This window comes from Oryctolagus cuniculus, chromosome 7 (assembly GCF_051225735.1).
Source record: "Oryctolagus cuniculus isolate XC-2025 breed Fujian yellow rabbit chromosome 7, ASM5122573v1, whole genome shotgun sequence".
Taxonomy (NCBI): domain Eukaryota; kingdom Metazoa; phylum Chordata; class Mammalia; order Lagomorpha; family Leporidae; genus Oryctolagus; species Oryctolagus cuniculus.
Window position 1 is genome coordinate 67,465,932 of NC_142873.1, and position 18,825 is coordinate 67,484,756.

The 18,825-nt window shown below is 38.4% G+C and overlaps 1 protein-coding gene and 1 long non-coding RNA gene across 35 annotated transcripts in view; one reads left to right on the top strand and one right to left on the bottom strand.

The window, feature by feature from the left end:
• The window catches only part of RNPC3 (RNA binding region (RNP1, RRM) containing 3), a 40,468-nt gene extending 29,361 nt beyond the window's left edge, over positions 1-11,107 (bottom strand). For all 11 annotated transcript variants that reach the window (XR_011390129.2, XR_016237130.1, XR_016237132.1 and 8 more), the window contains exons 1-6: positions 10,919-11,107; positions 9,214-9,261; positions 4,099-4,217; positions 2,460-2,543; positions 1,638-1,749; positions 883-951 (exon numbers count right to left, since the gene is read on the bottom strand). Coding sequence is in view for 5 of the 11 variants with exons in the window: in XM_070076933.2 (XP_069933034.1) it covers positions 883-951; positions 1,638-1,749; positions 2,460-2,543; positions 4,099-4,217; positions 9,214-9,261; positions 10,919-11,107 (621 nt within the window). In the remaining 6 variants the exon portion in view is untranslated. The remainder of the gene's footprint in view (positions 1-882; positions 952-1,637; positions 1,750-2,459; positions 2,544-4,098; positions 4,218-9,213; positions 9,262-10,918) is intronic.
• An 81-nt stretch (positions 11,108-11,188) lies between these two features.
• LOC103350106 (uncharacterized) overlaps positions 11,189-18,825 on the top strand; it is a 271,720-nt gene continuing 264,083 nt past the window's right edge. For 16 of the 24 annotated variants that reach the window (XR_016237148.1, XR_016237138.1, XR_007923524.2 and 13 more), the window contains exon 1: positions 11,209-11,343. This is a non-coding gene — a long non-coding RNA (uncharacterized LOC103350106). Of the gene's footprint in view, positions 11,344-18,825 lie in introns of all 24 variants that reach the window. The other 8 variants (XR_016237146.1, XR_016237152.1, XR_016237145.1 and 5 more) reach the window with 4 other exon arrangements.

The window sequence follows — 18,825 nt, forward strand, 5'->3', positions numbered from 1 at the left end:
TTTAGACAAGGCCATGGTCAAAGTGGAAGTTCTCTCCTCCCTTCAGAGAAAGGTACCTCCTTCTTTGATGACCTGTTCTTTCCACTGGGATCTCGCTCGCGGAGATCTTTCATTTAGGTGTTTTTTTTTTTTTTTTTTTTCCCCAGAGTGTCTTGGCTTTCCATGCCTAAAATACTTTCATGGGCTTTTCAGCCGGATCTGCATGCCTTAAGGGCTGATTCTGAGGCCAGAGTGCTGTTTAGGACATCTGCCATTCTATGGGTCTGCTGTATATCTCACTTGCCATGTTGGATTGTTCTCTCCCTTTTTGATTCTATCAGCTAGTATTTGCAGACACTGTTCTTGTTTAAGTGATCCCTTTGGTTCTTAGTCCTATCATTATGATCAATTGTGAACAGAAATTGATCACTGGGACTAGTTAGATGGCATTGGTACATGCCACCTTGATGGGATTGAACTGGAATCCCCTGGTATGTTTCTAACTGAAGTAAGTCAGCTTGAGCATGTCCTGAATTGCACATCTCTTCCCTCTCTTATTCCCACTCTTGCATTTAACAGCGATCACTTTTCAGTTAAGTTTCAGCACTTAAGAAGAATTGTGTATTGATTACAGTATTCAACCAAAAGTATTAAGTAGAACAAACAAAAAAAATACTAAGAGGGATAACATATTAAGTTGTTCATCAACAATCAGGGCGAGGGCTAAGACTTAATATTATTATATTACTTCACTGTTACTTATTTTCAATATTATTATATTACTTCACTGTTACTTATTTTCAATCTGTACCAGAAGTTGTTACAACACTTGTGCATTCTAGCTCAATTAATCTCACTCAGGAAAAGAACTCTTGACTCTTAAAATTCTGGGAGCTTTCTTACCATAGGAGGTCTTGCAGTAACTGGTCCAAAAGGTGTGGGCAAATTCATTTTATTCATAAGATGAAGCACCTTTAAGTAATAAAACATTTCAAATCACACAGTATTAAGGATATAACACATCTTTTCCATATTTTATGTAAAAAAAGTCAAAATAACATTACTAAATAACTTAATTCAAAGTTAAATTCTCATTTACCTTTATAATACTAGAAGAAAGTAGGACACTGCTAAATCTCAGCAGATTAGCCCTCCTATCCTAAAATGTTTGTCTACTACTACAAAATTACTCCAATTACTAAGAATGAAATATTCTTGCAATGCAACACCCACAGAAATATTTTTAAATCTTTTTCCTGCTTATTGTAAATGTGAAACACTAAAAAGTACAATGAGAAAAATAAACATCATTTATATTTTGTATTTCAAAGAAGTATGCTATTACTTTAGAAACTGTCAAGCATTTTCTGAAAGTCAACTATATCTTTTACTTTAAAGCTCTCTGCATGTACTTTAAAGCAACAGAGTATTATCAGAAACATTTCCAAATTAGCTTCTGTTTACTAGTATCAATTCATACTACAGTTTATAAAAAACTTTACTTCAAAGTAGTACAGAGTAGTTCATTATCTTTAAAATATTATTTTATCATTACCTATATTGAATTTCTCTAACATTAAAAACTAGTATGGAAATCAGGACAACAAAATAACTAATTTATACAAACATATACCTTTAGGAAAATAAACTTTATTTACCTGTACATAGAATTTAGGCACACTTGCCAAAGCATTTACTATGTTTGCTAGGATTGTGCTTGAAGGTGGTGGGTACATATACTTGAGGCATGAATTCAGAGGAAAAGTCAGCCTAAATAAAAAAATAAATGTTTGGCATATTTTAATATATAAATATAAATATATATAAATAAATAATCTGATAACATACAAAATTACTCAAATGATACAATACTCTTAGATTTGCCTTGTTCCTTAGAGTTAAATGGGTATATTTAAAAGGAAACTTGCCTTGTGATTTCATCACAGAAAAATGAGTTATTTCTTACTTATACCTCCAAACATGTTAATGGATTCTTCCTTTGAAGTAAATTCAGTGACAAACTCAGCTCAAAAGGTTTATTTAACATATTAAAAACATATATGAGGAACTGGCATTTGGCATAGTGGTAAAGATGCCACTTGGATGCCCACAGCTCATAGTCCAGAGTTTAGATTTGAGTCCCAGCACTGCTTGCAATTCTAGCCTCCTGCTACTGCATACCCTGAAGGGCACCAGGTGATGGCCCAAGTACTCAGGTCCCTGTCACTATGTGGGAGACACAAATTGAGTTCTTGACTCCTGGCTTCAAACTGGCCCATCCCTGGCTGTTGGAAGCATTTAGGGACTGAACCAGAAGATGGAACATCTCTGTGTCTGTATCTCTCTTTCTCTGTGTGTTTCAAATAAAAAAGAAGAAAACATATAACATGTGTAAAATGTACTTATTTTAAAAATTATATTATTTGCAATATACATACATAGAACCACAAAACCAAAAGACTAAAAGAACAAATTCTAACCCATGGTTTGGTGCGATTCCATTTTCTATTGTTAAGCAATCAACTTCTTTCTTTTCTTTATCATCTTCCACAATGTCATCAGATCTAGAACATAATGAAAGACGGTCTTATTTTTAGAAAAAGTGAGAAACTACATTCAAAAAACACAAATTATTTTTTCAAACATGGCATTATGAAAACAGTTCCAATTAAAATCTTCTCAAGTATTTCTCAAGCAAATGCTAATGAAAAGGGATATAGAATTAACATTCACAGAATACCTTCTAGTCTATATTATTATAAGACAGTACACATTTTAATTTACTCTTCAAAGTCCATGCAGATGGTACAATTCATCAATTAAAAATAAAACAGAAATTTAAATGATGCAAATAGTGGTACTCAAATTTCTTTAATGTATACCCCAATCATTTACAGGTTTTGTTAAAACGCAGAGCTTTCTAGGACCTTAACTTTACTTCTCCCCCACCCTCCTCCTTAGGTTTCTAATTAAGTAATTCTGGAAAAAGCTGAAGATTTTATATTTGAACCAAGTTCTCAAATGAAACAGCTGGTCAAGGGACCACATTTTGAGAAACACTAGTGTAAATCAAATTTGTAAAGGTTGTATAACTATAAAATGTCATAACTGAAAAACAAAACCAGTATTTCATTTCAAAAGCCATGCCTATTCTGACACCTTGCTATCTCTAATATTAGGACTTCATACTACAGGTTGAGCATCCCTAATCTGAAATTCTGAAATGCTCCAAAATTCAAAACCTTTTGAGGACAGCCATGATGCCACAAGTAGCAAATATCACACCTGACATTATATGACAGGTTGCAGTTACAATGGAAGTACATGGGTTGCTTGTGTGGCACAACAGTTAACATACTGCTTAGGATGCATACATCCCATATTGGAGTGCCTCGGTTCATAGTCCAGCTCTGCTTTATATCCAGTTCCCTGCTAAAGTGCACCTTAGGAAGCAGCAGGTAATGGGAATACTTGAATCCCTGCCATCACTGTAGGAGACCAAGACTGAGTTCTGAGCTCCTGGTTTTGATTTGATCCAGCCCTCAGTATTGCAGGTATTTGGCAGTAAACCAGCACTTGGAAGATCTCGCTCTATTTCTTTGTCTCCCTCCAACAGCCTATGGAAGAACTCTGTCTCTGCCTTCCAAATAAAACATAAGTTAGCTAAAAATAGTATATAAAACTACCTCCAGCATATGTGCATAAGGTATAAATGAAACATAAATGAATTTGTTTCTAGACTTAGGCCTATTCTCCAAATACCTACATCAAGTATATGTAAATATCCCAAACTCTGAAAGAAAAAAATTAAAAATTTGAAACACTCCTGGTCCAAGCATTTCAGATAAGGGATGCTCATTTGTGGTTATTTTCCCTCTACCAAAAGTTGAATGCTTTTCACCCTACTTGCTTCCCACTTTATACTGACTAATTCTAATGTTAAATTGACACTCCAGTTCCTAATGCATAAAAAGAAGCAAAAATAAAGGCTGTACTAGGCTTAACAGAGAAACATATCATTACTCTTTAAAATTATTTACTTACTAAATCTGAAAATAATCTAGTAAATATGTAACTGATTTACTTTAAAAGGTGAGGAAAACCTGAGTACCTACATACCTTTTTTTTCTGTCAGTGCCTGAAGCAGGACATGGAGAGTGAACTCGATCTTGTTCTTTAGCAAATTCAACAACTAAAGTATGACCTAAAAGTTTCAGCTGATGAAGTCTTGTCAGTGCCTTCAGTTAGAAGAGTAGAAAAATTGATGACTGTACTCAAAACTTTGTTACAGATCATATACAAAAATGATTTATACATTTTTTAGTTAATGCTATAATTTCCTTGTCTTAATTATTTCTATTCTCAAGCTATTAAGTCTTTATTATTCATTTAATGATTGCCTCCTCTAATTTAGCAAAATGAAAAACTGGAAAAATCCAACTCTACTTATACCCAGGCACCCACTAATGGCTAAGTAAGGAATATAAACCTGCCTGGTCTCACTTTAAATTCATAAACACAACCAAAAATCTCAAGATGGCACTTAAGGACACCACACAAATACACACAAAATTTTTGGTTCATTATTTTCTACCTATCTCTGAGAGAGTATTTTGTACATTTTCATTTTAATTTAACTTAATATTCCTTTCCCACTCTTTTAGCCTAGTAATTTGCTTCTTTCTTAAAGAAAACTGAAATAACTAAATGAGAACTTTGAACTCTCACCATAATGCCCTAGCAATTGGCACCTGAACCAAAACAGTCTACATTCTGTATCTGTTATACATATTAACAATCTACATATCCAGCTTCTTGACTTGCATACTGAATACCATCCTCTCCCCCTCTCTTCAAGGGTCTTTATTTAGTTAGGTCTGGAAATGTATGGGGAGAATGTTCTTATCTATATTATTAATTACTTATATGATCTACTTGATCACCCACATCAGTATACAAAGATGATGCTCCTATTTCTCCCATCTAAATTTTTTTCTTTTGCTATGACCTCACTACACAGCCCATTAAAATAAAAATAAATTCTTGCAGTAAACTTCCACAACAGTTATCTAAACTCTTTATCAACAATTCCTCTCATCAGTCTCAAGCCTAGTCCAATTAATCAGTTCACTAGACCACCTCAAATTCTTTATTGTCAAGCCAAAACTCTTAGTCTTCATTATACTACATTTAAATTAGTTGATCACTCCCTCCTTCATAGAAATCATTTACTAGGTTTCAAGACACCATTCTTTCAGTTTTCTTCCTAACTGTTTTCTACTGCTCAATCTTACTCTTAATGTTGAAATATCCCAGAGTTCTAATCTTGGTCTCTCTAAACAAATGCTCTTGGTAATTTAATCTAGCATCTAAAATTCAAATATCACCTCTAGACTGATTATTCTCCAATATTTAACTTTAGCCAGAACTGTCCTCAAATGAGGAACATGTATTCACATAATGAACTGCTCCTTTCAGGTGCGTCAAAATTAATGGTTCAGAAACTGAACCACTAATCTCTCTTCTCTACCCCAAATGTTGTCTACTACAGCCCTCCCCTCATTTTCATTTACAGTAATTCCATTCTTCCACTTACTCAGGTCTAAACTCTTATAAACATCTTTAACTTTTCTTTCCTTCTTTGCATACCAAAGGCATCAGGAAATCCCATTTGCTTCTACCTCCAAAATATAACCAGAATCTAACCACTGCCTACTACCTCCCATAGCTATCACTCCGGTTCAAGTAACCATCATCCTGTGGACTGAATTACCTAATAATCTTTTTTTTTTTTTTTTTTTGACAGGCAGAGTGGACAGTGAGAGAGACAGACAGAAAGGTCTTCCTTTGCCATTGGTTCACCCTCTAATGGCTGCCGCGGCCGGCGCACTGTGGCTGGCGCACCGCGCTGATCCGATGGCAGGAGCCAGGTACTTATCCTGGTCTCCCATGGGGTGCAGGGCCCAAGCACCTGGGCCATCCTCCACTGCACTCCCTGGCCACAGCAGAGAGCTGGCCTGGAAGAGGGGCAACCGGGATAGAATCCGGTGCCCCGACCGGGACTAGAACCCGGTGTGCCAGCGCCACAAGGAGGAGGATTAGCCTAGTGAGCCGAGGCGCCGGCCAACCTAATAATCTTTTAAAACATACTATCACTTCTAGTTTCTACTCTTCCTATCCTTTAGTCTATTCTCAAAATAACAGCCAACGTGATCCTTTTAAATATGTTGTCTCATGTCACTTCTTTGCTCAAAATACTCTAGTAGTTACCCATCATACTAAGTAAAATCTACAGTCTTTCTCACATGCATGTACATGATATTGATTCTATGACTTCCAACTTCAAATCCAATAATCTTCACCCAAATTTCATCTGTTTCAGTCACAGTGGCTTCCTTGAAATGACTGACATCCTGCTACCCTAGGGCCTTCTATTCCAGTTGCTCTGTTTTTCTCCTTCAAATTGCTTCTGAAATATGATCCTATCCCTAACTGCAACCTGAACTTTCCATATCCAGCACCTCCTGATTTCACTGCTTTTTTTTTAACCATATGTCTTTTAAAATATCAAAGAATTAAGTTTATCACGTAGTTTATCTTACCTCAAGAGTCTGTGTAAAAATAAGGGCAACTTGTTTTTTTACTAATATATCCCAAAACTCAAAATAACATCTAATACATAAGAGGCACTTAATATTTTTTGAACAAATGGAACTTTAGGCCTTAAGTGAGACTATAATTTCATTCTATCATAACTATGCAACCAAATTTGAATCCTTATTTTTATCACACAAAAAGTTTTATAATGCTTCAGTAATTTTCAAGACCCTCAATCAATTCTAGATCACTTCACTATCAGTGCATCCTTGGTGATCTAAAACAGAGGTCATTTAATCTGAGTTGCCTCAACTTGTTTCCTTTCAAAATGGATGTCATACATTCTGTTATTTTCAAGGATGACTTCTCATTTTTAATGGTTAATTTAATAAAAATTAAATTTTGAATTAATAATCCCCCCTTAGGTACCTACTCTTATTCTATCCTTATTCTCCTATTCATATTTCTCCCTTTGTTTATTTACCAGTTGCCAATAAAGTTAAGTGTACTGTAATCTAAAAGCTCTATCACCACCATTATCCTCTAACCCACTCACTTTACTGCAAACATCACCACAGACAATGGCTAGCTCCATGACCTCTCATCCAGTTAATTATGATAATAAAATTATGCCTTTTACATTACTATATTGTACTTATAACTTATGGCACTAATTTTAAAAGTCTTTTTCTTTGGAAAAAGAAGTCCCCTATACATGGCAAAAATATAATGTGAAAACCTTCTGAAATTCCACTTTCAGAGAACCACATTTTTAAACAATTAGGTATTTAGTTCTGCCACATTTTTTTCTTGGAATATATTAACAGGTTTACTATCTGTTTTCAGAAAAATGTGAGGTTATATTACAATTTTTGAAACCTTTTTCATGCAGTCTATCTGGGCTATTACCATTTACTAATACATCTATAGCTGGGAATCCATTATATGGATATACAGATTAAATATCCCTTATCCAAAATGGTTAGTACAGAAGTGTTTTAGATTGCAGATTTTGGAATATTTGCATATACATAATGAGGTATATTAAGGGATGAGACCCAATTCAACATGTTAAATTCATATGTGTTTCATATAAACCTTGTAATACTCATAGTCTATAGGTAACTGTACACAATATTTTTAGTGCACCTGCATTTTTACTACAACTGTCACATGATGTTAGATGTAGCTTTTCCTCCACTCATGGCACCATATTGTCATTCAAAAGTTTCAAATTTTGGGGTATTTCAGATTTTCAATTTATGGATGCTCACTCCGCATAACCATTTGAAGTATCTGTTTCCCTTACTGATGAGAATTTGGGTCACTTCTGTTTCATAATAAAAATCACTAACTATTACATTTTGTTCATTCTGCATTTTGTGTCATCACTGGATCTCATTTTCTTAAAACTACTCTCTACATCCATGGTAATTTATTTCCTAATTCTACATTTTTCTTTTAAAAAAAAATACTACTCTCACCCAGTCTTTTCTACTAGTTCACCTTTCATTTGGTAGTATCTATTCATAAGGTTGAAGAATCTGAGTTCTTGACCTTGCCTCAGCTCTAGGCTAATATTTTTAAATGTTTACTAGCTCTTTCCATTGAAGTAGCAAGGACTTTTCAAAGTTAACAAATGACATTTGAATTCATTATGTACCTTTGTAAACATCTTCCTACTCTCACTGCCCAGAGAAGCTAATCTGACAACCTAACAACTCAGTCCACATATCTGAACTATTCACTCTTTCAACCCTACATCACAAGGCCTACCAACATGATCTTTATCAAGTATACTTCTTTACCCTTTGTCACTGGATCACCTTCTTCAGATACTTATTCTCACCCTGGCCATTTTAACAGCTTTCTATTTGGACTTGCTATATTTAATATTTCTCCACACTGGATCCATGATATAAATTCCACCAAGTATCTTTCACAGGCCTGTTCATATTATTAGCTAGGTCAAAAGTATCAAGTGCCTTTAGTATATGTCTCTTCTACTCAGTCTATTTTTCCATTCCTATTTCCATCACAACCCTTAGCCCTTGACCTACTTACACATTTCCATGTCCTAAATCTTTACTTTGTGTACCTCAAATCTGCAAGGTCCATCTCGCTTGATCTCTCAAAAAACAACCAAACATTAGAGATTATGTGAAAGGCCACTTACTTTGCAAATGATTCTGAGACTTCACAAAGTTAATGGAAAAATGGAATTCAAAGGTAAATTTACTGCTTTGAAAGCTTCTTGAAATCTATGCATAGTTTTTCTAACATGCTTTTTGCTCAACTTTTTGAAGTACTCTCTGTGTGTATATTCACTCTCCTTTAATACGTAAACCATTTTGCTTCCCAACAGTTAGTTATCTTCACATGCTTTGAACTTGCCATTTTTTTAGTTATATATGCTGCTAATTTTGATTTATTTCACTATTCTTACATACCATTACCTAAATGTTAGACAAAAAGATCTGTTAATTGCCAAAACAAATATAGTCTGTTGGGCAAACACATGGAATGTTAACTCTTTTGAAAGTTTTTAAAAACTAAAGTTTAATAGTTCTTCCCATTTTTGTACCAAGATTAGATACAGGAAATTGTTGATAACTTCAATAGTAAAGAAAATCATACCTTTATGGCTGCTTTTTCATTAGGGAAAGTAGCAAAAGCTGTATGTTTCTGAAACAAATTTAAGGTACAAATTACTTCCAGTATAATTTCAGTTACCCATAAAGAAATCTGATGTTGTACTTGTAAGGCTGCCACAAAACACACCAAACACCGGAGTAAGGGAAAGAGTTTATTGGGGGAAACCCGACAGACCAGAAGGAAGGGGCAAAGAAGGAAAAGAGGGAAAAGGAGAGTGTGAGAGACAGGGGGCAGGAGATGGAGAGGGGGAGAGAGAGAAAGGAGAGGGGCAAGAGAGAACGAGCAAGAGAGAGAGAGGAGGGGAGAGTGGAAGGAGAGAGAGACGTGTTCAGGAACAGGTCCTTTTAAAACTTTGTGGAGGACAGGCAGGGAAGTAGCAGGGAATCCAATTAGGATGGGGGTGGAGCTTGACATTGGTGATTGGGCCATATGCCCACCTGGCATCCAGCAATAAAGCCTAGGATGGTGTCAGGGAGTAGATTGTGCCATAGATAAGACTGTGCCATTTTCCTAACAGTACTAATGGAGGAATGTGGCACATTAATAAAATGATGGTACATTTAAACTGATGACTGATTTCAGTTCAGTGATTTTGAGTCTTTTTTTGGGTCGGACTTTTTGAGATGAAAGCTATGCAACATTTTTCATATAAAGGTATAAACATACTCCATGCAGGCTTTATTTATATAAATTGTGAAACATATCTGAAGTTTAAAAACCCCTACTATCCTCAGAGGATCACTCTTAACCCATCTAAAAATATAAAATAGCCCCTATTTACAATACACCTACACTATACACTATACTGAGTTCTTGTAAATGCTTATTAAGTGTTGCTTACTTACATCACACGTCCCAATTTTATCTAATTAGATCCAAGATGATCTAACTAAGTGTACTTCAGTTGAACCAGATGCGGTATTTTACTTGTATTTGCTCGAAATGCGTAATACTCAAACTCATCAAAACCGGTCTTTCTTCCAACTTAGGGATTCTCACTCCTGGCTACACACTGGAGTCTCTTGGAGAGACTTTTTAAAAACATTGACGTCTTGCCCCATCACAGATCATTTTGCAGCAACTGAATAGTGCCATTACTATTTTAACTAAGAGAAAATTACCTAAAACATCAAGTATAAAACTGTACAAATTCGTGGGTAGGAATTATTAAGTGTTAAAGTATTTTTCCCTAAAAGATCCCGTAGGGAAATCTTGATGAAAAAGCACCTGGGTCAAAAACTTAGCAGAAATCCTCTATCTAGTTTACTCAAACAGCTATTGCACTTTCTGCTCTATTCTGATCAGTGTTTTGACAACGGTTTCTAAATGAGCCTGAACTTTTAAAAACTCCTTTGTTACCTATTCCTAAGAATACTCCCAGTACCCCAAATTCAGAGGCGTTGAGAAATTCGGAGACTGGTCAACAACGGGAATACAATAAAGCTATTTTCATTTCTACTCTTTTCACTTTCTCACTCTTGGCGGTGCTGTGACGAAATCCGGACCCAAGCCAATTCAAACTCCCCCTCGCACACAAGATATTTTGACGTAAAAGGGGGAAGCTGAGGCCCCTCCGCTCACACAAGCCCCTCGTCTCCACTCGTTTCCGCCCCTTTCGTCAGCGCCTCCCCCGCCCGGTAAGCACTCAAGGGCTACACGCGATACTCAGGAGGACGCACAACCTTACCAGTCGCCCCTTATCTGACAGGACACGCACGGACTGCGCCCCGAAATACTTCAGCAAGTCCTCTTTCTCCTCAGCGGTCAGCTCTGCTGGCAAGTGCCTCACCAGAAGGGTTCGGTCGCCTCGCGGCGGGGACAGCGTAGAGCTTGTGCATCCTCTTGATACGAGCAGCGGCTGCTCGGGGGCCGCCATTTTCCTTGGAAAAGCGGCAACAGATAAGTCGCAGGAAGAAGCCTCCCGACGCGAAGCAGCGGCATCAACAGAAGCCGACACCAGCGAGCACTTTTCCGCCTCGCGCTAAGGACGCTGGTAACAAGGAAACACCGCGAGATGATCTCCTTCTCGCGAGAACTGCGCCACGGCCGAGCGGCAGCTGTCCGGGACGCCTCACACTGAAAGGCAAGGTGCGGACAGTGAAGGCAAATAAAGTGAGTTAAATCCCAGGTAGCCGCCAGAGGTGTTAAAAGCAAACACGGCTCACAGAGGCATGAAAATTACCAGAAGCTCGCACTCAGAGAACGGGGAAGCTCGCCGCCCGAGCGGCAGCGGGTCTGTGCCCCGGGACTGCAGGACTCACTGCGCGCCTGCGCGGTGGGGTGTGCGAGTCTGGGCGTGGCGTGGCGCGGCGCCTCCGGGGCTGTGCCTCTGGGCTATTCCCTGGCTCGGGGAAGTGAATAGGACAGGCTGGCGGATGTAACTTGGTGTGGGAACAAGCAGTGTGCCTTTGCAGTCCTGACAGTGAAATAACTAGAGTTAGCTAGTCCTTTGGTAAACCGGAGAAGGTACTGCAAGGGACATAGCTACAAGCATTTTGCCTTGGGTGAGCGATTCATTTCACAGAAATGGCAGCCTCTAGGACATGCCATAATGCATAAATGTCTTTACACATACAAGTACATAAAAGCCTGCATATCAAGTTCAAAATTGCACCAAAATAAATTTTCATGTTATTTTCCATTAACTTTTTGAAATACCCTTATACATTTTAGGTGCATGGGTAAGTAGTCTTTTTTTCAAGGGAGGATATACAAAGAGTGGGAAAGCTAAAATTTGACCCCTGGTCTTCTGACATGGGGTATGTACTGTGACCCACTATTCTGCTTAGATTCTGAATATAGTGAGGCATAACCTCAAAAGGGTCGGAAATCTACCCTTCACTCCAAGTGAAATTAGGTTCAGCTGTTACACTGTGAAGGAGCAAGGTATTTCTTTGATCTTTTTATTTTCTCCTTGGATAAATGTGAATGAGATAGCAGTAAACAATACATCAAAATTCTGTTCTCATGGAGTATTAATTGGCAAGGAAAAAAAGTTGAATAGGTAGAGACTCAATATGTAAATCTTGTAGGTTTGTTTAGATCCTTGCTTTTATGCAGAGCAATTGGTAATGAAGACTTATTTATTTATTGACAGGCAGAGTTAGACAGTGAGAGAGAGAGAGACAGAGAGAAATGTCTTCCTTTTACCGTTGGTTCACACTCCAATGGCTGCTGTGGCCAGCGCGCTGCGCTGATCCGAAGCCAGGAGCCAGGTGCTTCCTCCTGGTCTCCCATGCGGGTGCAGGGGCCCAAGCACTTGGGCCATCCTCCACTGCTCTCCCGGGCCACAGCAGAGAGCTGGCCTGGAAGAGGGGCAACCGGGACTAAACCCGGCACTCATATGGGATGCGGGTGCTGCAGGCGGAGGATTAACCAAGTGAGCCACGGCACTGGCCCCGCAAAGACGTTTAGTAGTTGTGTATTTGGGGAAGATGAGGACATGATCAAATTTTAGTATGAAAATTTTTCTGATTGCCATGTGAAAAAATATAGGAGAAGCATGAAGTTGGGCTACTGGGGAAGCCCAGGGGAAAAGACACAGCCTGACAGGGTTTAGCAGAAGTAGTCATAGGAGGATCTTGAGATATATTTTGGAAGTAAAATTTTAGTAACTTGAAGAACAGCAATCAGGGATAAATTCTGGATTTGTGGCTTGAGCTCCTAATTGTCCACCAAGTAAATAGATGACAATGTCATTTACTAAGCATAAGGAGACTGACTAAAACGTCACTAGGTTAGGAATTGTGGTGGGAGTAGGGGAAAGGAGGAATATGGAATGGATATGTATGCTTGGGATTTGGGGAAAGTTCAACACTGAATACATATGGGGTCAAACTTTATAGTATTTCTGTCCAAATAATAAGGGTGCAAATAGAAAGGAGCCTGTTATAAATCTATGGTGCATACCACCACTGTTGAGAAGTGGAGGAAGAGCCATCTCAGCTCTCTTGATGGCTACATTCTGGTACTAAAAACATGCTAAATAATATAAATGAATAAATGAATTACTTTCAGTGAGTAAGTGTTTTGAAATACTAGCAATAGGGTAATGAGAAAGTGATTGGGGCAGGCATCTTTAAACACTGTCCTTTACAGACTTCTGTATATCCCTTGAGGGCTTTTTTGGATATTTTAACAGCTACTGATATGCCTTGACTTTAGAGCAGAGAGGAAGGGAATATCTGTGTAGCCAGCTAGATCAGCAGAATCAACCTTAATGATCAATGGCACAGCCAGATGGCCCTCACATTCACATTCTCTGTGTTTTAAACATTCTCAGCACAAATTAGACATTCTGTAATATCTGTTCAATTACCAAATGCATGAAGGGATTCACTTCCATATTTACCATTGCTTCCTGTGGTAAGAGTTGATATATGGGGTATCAAATAGAGTTTAATGGTCCTTATCTATTGTAATTGAGATATCACAAGTGAATAATAAAATGACAGAATCATTTTCTCTCACTAATTTCTTTTACTTATATTCGATTTGCCTTATCTTTTCTTTGTCAGTATATCAGGAAGTTTTCATTTTCTGGCCACTTTCAGTTACTATCAGCCCAAGTCCACTTGAAATGTCGATTTCAAAGTCCATTAAGGTCTCACCTCTTAAGCTGCCTTTACCTTGGGCTTGATTTAAAGGGTTTCAGGAAAATAAAAAGTGTTTTCATCTTTCCCATGTTTCAGTGGAAGTGGGTATAGTCTACTTAAAATACTGTTGTCATTTATTCTGTAGGCCAGAAGATCTCAAAACTTTCTGAGTTCATGATGCTGTATGCTCTGAGCAATTTTTTTCCAGCACAGCCTATGTGCCACCTTGTTTCCTGATAAGAAACACTTGTTCTTTATGATAGTAACTGTCAAAAGCCCAGCTTTGTGAAAATAGGACATTCTTAAAAGGAATTTAACAGGAATGGATGTTGAAATTGAGAAACAACTCAAGAAGGTAGTTTATATAGTATCTGATGGACAATGAGTATTTCTTTGATCCTCACAAATTTTAAAAATATTCTATAGCACTCCTGTGAAGTAGCTGAGTTACCTGGGGTACCCTTGCACATAGTTTGAGAATTGTGGGTCTTGCTTTTTTCTGAACCTTATTTTCTTAGTTGGAGAGTACAAGGAGGGAAACCTAGTGGAATCCTATCTTACTTCACTGACCAATTCTTGGTTCTTTATCTCATTCTGATTATCTCTTTTCCATATATTGGTGGAGATTTGTCATCATGTAGTGTTTTTTGTTGGTTTCATCTTATTCTATCAATTTTCTTTCACTACCCACTTTCTCATACAGGAGCATCTTATTTTGCGTTACTTTTGGTTTACTTATTTTCCCCAAGCTTCCTTACTTGGCCATAGAAATATTTGGGTATTTCTTTTTTTTTTTTTTTTTTTGGACAGGCAGAGTGGACAGTGAGAGAGAGACAGAGAGAGAAAGGTCTTCCTTTGCCATTGGTTCACCCTCCAAATGGCCGCCGCTGCAGCCGGCGCACCGCGCTGATCCGATGGCAGGAGCCAGGATCCAGGTGCTTTTCCTGGTCTCCCATGGGGTGCAGGGCCCAAGCACCTGGGCCATCCTCCACTGCACTCCCTGGCCACAGCAGAGAGCTGGCCTGGAAGAGGGGCAACCGGGACAGAATCCGGCGCCCCAACCGGGACTAGAACCCGGTGTGCCGGCGCCGCAAGGTGGAGGATTAGCCTATTGAGCCACGGCGCTGGCCTGGGTATCTTTATTATGTCTTTTATCCTACCACAAGCACCGTTTTTTTTGTTTGTTTGTTTGTTTGTTTGTTTGTTTTTTCCACATGAATACAGGGAAAAAATGCTGAGACTCATTCTGGAATCTTGGGAAACTACAATGTGGAAAGGTATTGATTCCATTTCTCCCTCCTGGCCTCTTAAAGCATTCTCCCTTCATCATTAGTGTTTTTGAGAGAGGCATAATTACTCTTCTTGACCCCTCACTGCAAAGCACACTTCTGTCTGGCTTCTGAGCCCATCAGTTCACAGTGCATTCTTGCAAGAATCAGTAGTTACTTCCATGTTACTGACTCTGTTGAACTTCTTTTTAAAAACTATTTATTTATTTGAAAGACAGTGTGGTGGAGAAAGAGGAAGAAATGGGGTGGTGGGGAAGAGAAGGAAAGAGAGATTTTTCATCCACCGGTTCACTTTCCAAATGCCTCCAACAGCTTAAGGAGGGCTAGGCTGAAGCCAGAATGGAGAAGTCCATCTGGGTCTCCCACTTGGGTGGTAGAAACCCAAATGTTTAGTAAGACATCATCTGCTGTCTTCCCAGGCACATTAGCAGGAAGCAGGATAACAAGTGAAGTAGCTGGAACTCAAATCAGCAATCCTATATGGGATGTCAGTGTTTCAAAAGGCTGCATAACCGACTGCACTACCACATTTGCTTCTCCAGTTCTCATCTCAGCAGCACTTAGCACACTTGACCACTTCCTCTCTGAAGTAGCACCTTTCCATGGTTTTCAAAACATAACCATCACCTCCTACCTGACTTTCTCTCCTGCCTCACTCCAATAAATCTTTGTCTCCACACTTTCTCTTCTCTTCTCTAACCCTGAATCCATCTTTGCAATTTTACTCTTAGATGATTACCTTGCTTCTGAATCTTACTTAAAAAAAAAAAAAAAAAGTCAATTGTAAGTTTTTGAGTTGCTGATATATTCTGGATATTAATCCTTTGTCAGATAAGTAGCATGCAAATATTTTCTGCCATCCTCTAAAAATGTATGTTTATTGTTTCCTTCTTGCTTTTTAGAAACTTCTGAGTTTGGTATAATCCCATCTGTCCAGTCTTGCTTTTGTTGCCTGAGTTTTGATATTTTATTCGAGAAGTTAACACCTATACCTGTATCTTAAAATATTTCCTCTAAGTTTTCTTTTAGCAATTTCACAAACTTTTCAAAAAGTAAATCTGAACAGTTTTTTGGTTAAGATGAAAATGTGCTATTTGAGCCAACAATTTTTAAAAATGTTTTTCTTATTTTACTTATTTGGGAGACAGCGAGCTCTTACCTACTGGTTCACTTCCCAGATGCCTGCAGCAGCCCAGGCTGGGCTCGCCTGAAGTTGGGAGCCAGGAGTAAATCCAGGTGTCCCACACGCGTGGTACGGACCCAACTACTTGAAGCTTCACCTCTGTTGCCCCTCAGGATGTGTATTAGCAGGCAAGGTGGAATCAGAAGCAAAGTAGGGTCTTGAACCTAGGCACTCTGATATGAAATATAGGCATCTCAAATACTGTCTTAACTCTTAGCTAAACACTGGCCTATGAGTCATCAATTATGCTTTTGAAATCTATCTTGTAGAAATAAACACATCTATATGTACCCAATTTTCTAAGTCATTGAATTAACTAGATTTAATGGAGCTACTAAAAATAAATTAAAAAACAATTTGTAGTTTCAAATATGCTTTATTAGATCTCTCCTTCTGTTAGTTTCCTATTCATTTTAATTTTTTAAAAAATCCATCATTTATAATTGAGATTCATATTCTTGTCACAGAATGCATACATGCTGCATAGGCCAATCTCTTGATGATTTTCCTTATTGTTATCTAAGTATGTCCTTTTGATATCCTGTATATTTTTGTCATGTTATGACATGTATAATTTCCTGTTACAGTTATTTGTAAACTTAGTATGATTGACTATTAGATTTCTTCATTGTCTTCCTTGTTATCTCTTCTCTGAAGTGTTAAAATAGCCTCTTGTTGAGTTTCTTTGCTTCTTTAGGCACATTGTAGTCTATTGTCCTCACAATAATCATCATTTTATTTCCCTGCTTTAAATCTTTAATGATTTCTCATTACACTTGCAATAAAATCTCAGGTTCTTATCTTGTCCTGTAAAGCCTTTCCAAGCATGTCTACAATTTCATATCCTATTCACCTCCACATGCATTCAGTCCCCTTCCGTCATTCCTGTTGCAATGGGAGTTGGGTGCAAAATGAAAAACAATCCTTCCTGATGGCATTTACATTTACTGTCAGCTCACATTCTTCTGTAAATTTGTATTCGAATTTCCTTTCCTCAAAGAAAACTTCCATAACACTGTGGTAATAATGTTCCTCCTTCCTGATCCAGCACTAATCACTTGCCCTGCATTATTCATTTCATGGAATAAACACCCTACAAGTTATATAAGGAGACTGACTGTGTGTGTGTGTGTGTTGTTAATACAAGCTTCAAGACTGAAAATCTTTGTCATATTTGCTACTTTATCCAAAGGCCAAAAATAGTACCCACAATGTTAAAGGTACTCAATAAGTATTTGTTGAATGTATGAATAAACAGGAATAAATGAAACTTACAAAGTCATATTTCTCATGCATGCATTTGTCACACTTTCAATTTTACATTCATAAATGGCTAAAAGCACAGATATTGGGTCAAATGGCCTGGACTTTTATTCATGCTTTGCTGTGTAAAATTGAGGAATTTACTTATCCTCCCTGCCTCAAAATTCAATTATGTAAGATAGAGACAATAATATGTCTACTTAGTAGTCTTGTTTTGTTAGATGAGTTAATATGACACAGAGTTCAGTGGAAGTTGGGTTTTTCCATTTTCTTTTTTTTAAGATTTATTTATTTATTTGAAAGTCAGAGTTACACAGAGGAGAGGCAGAGAGAGAGAGAGATCTTCCATCCGATGGTTCACTCCCTAATTGGCCGCAACAGCTAGAGCTGTGCTGATCTGAAGCCAGGAGCCAGGGGCTCCTTCCAGGTCTCCCACGTGGGTGCAGGGGCCCAAGGACTTGGGCCATCTTCTACTGCTTTCCCAGACCACAGCAGAGAGTTGGATCGGAAGTGGAGCAGCTGGGATTTGAACTGGCGCCCATTTGGGATGCTGGCACTGCAGACTGTGGCTTTACCCTCCATGCCACAGAGCCAGCCCCCGGGAGCTTCTTCTGGGTCTTCCATATGGGTGCAGGGGCCCAAGGACTTGGGCCATCTTCTACTGCTTTCCCAGACCACGGCAGAGAGTTGGATCGGAAGTGGAGCAGCTGGGATTTGAACTGGCGCCCATTTGGGATGCTGGCACTGCAGACTGTGGCTTTACCCTCCATGCCACAGAGCCAGCCCCCGGGAGCTTCTTCTGGGTCTTCCGTATGGGTGCAGGGGCCCAAGAACTCAGGCCATCTTCCACTGCTTTCCCAGGCCACAGCAGAGAGCCGGATCAGTTGTGGAGCAGCCTGGATTTGAACCGGCTGTGGCCTTACTGACTATGCCATAGGAGCCATTTTAATTTTTGCCCACAATTGTGGGCAAAATCCCTGCTCATTTTGGGAGCTCTATGAACATCTCTTGAATTAAAAATACATATATGGTTTAAGTTTTGAGGTAAAGGTATGCATGTTTACACTGAGCATATTTCCATATGCTGTAGTTAGTGGTCATTGCCACTAGGTGGCAAGCTTGTCCTAAGCAAGGCAAAACACTGCCTAATTTAAACCTTAATCTGAAGAATGAGAACCCCAAACAGAGGGAAAATGTCATAAGTTCAAAAGTGAAAGTTTAATCATAAAATTGTCTATATCTTATCTCTCTTCATTTCATTACT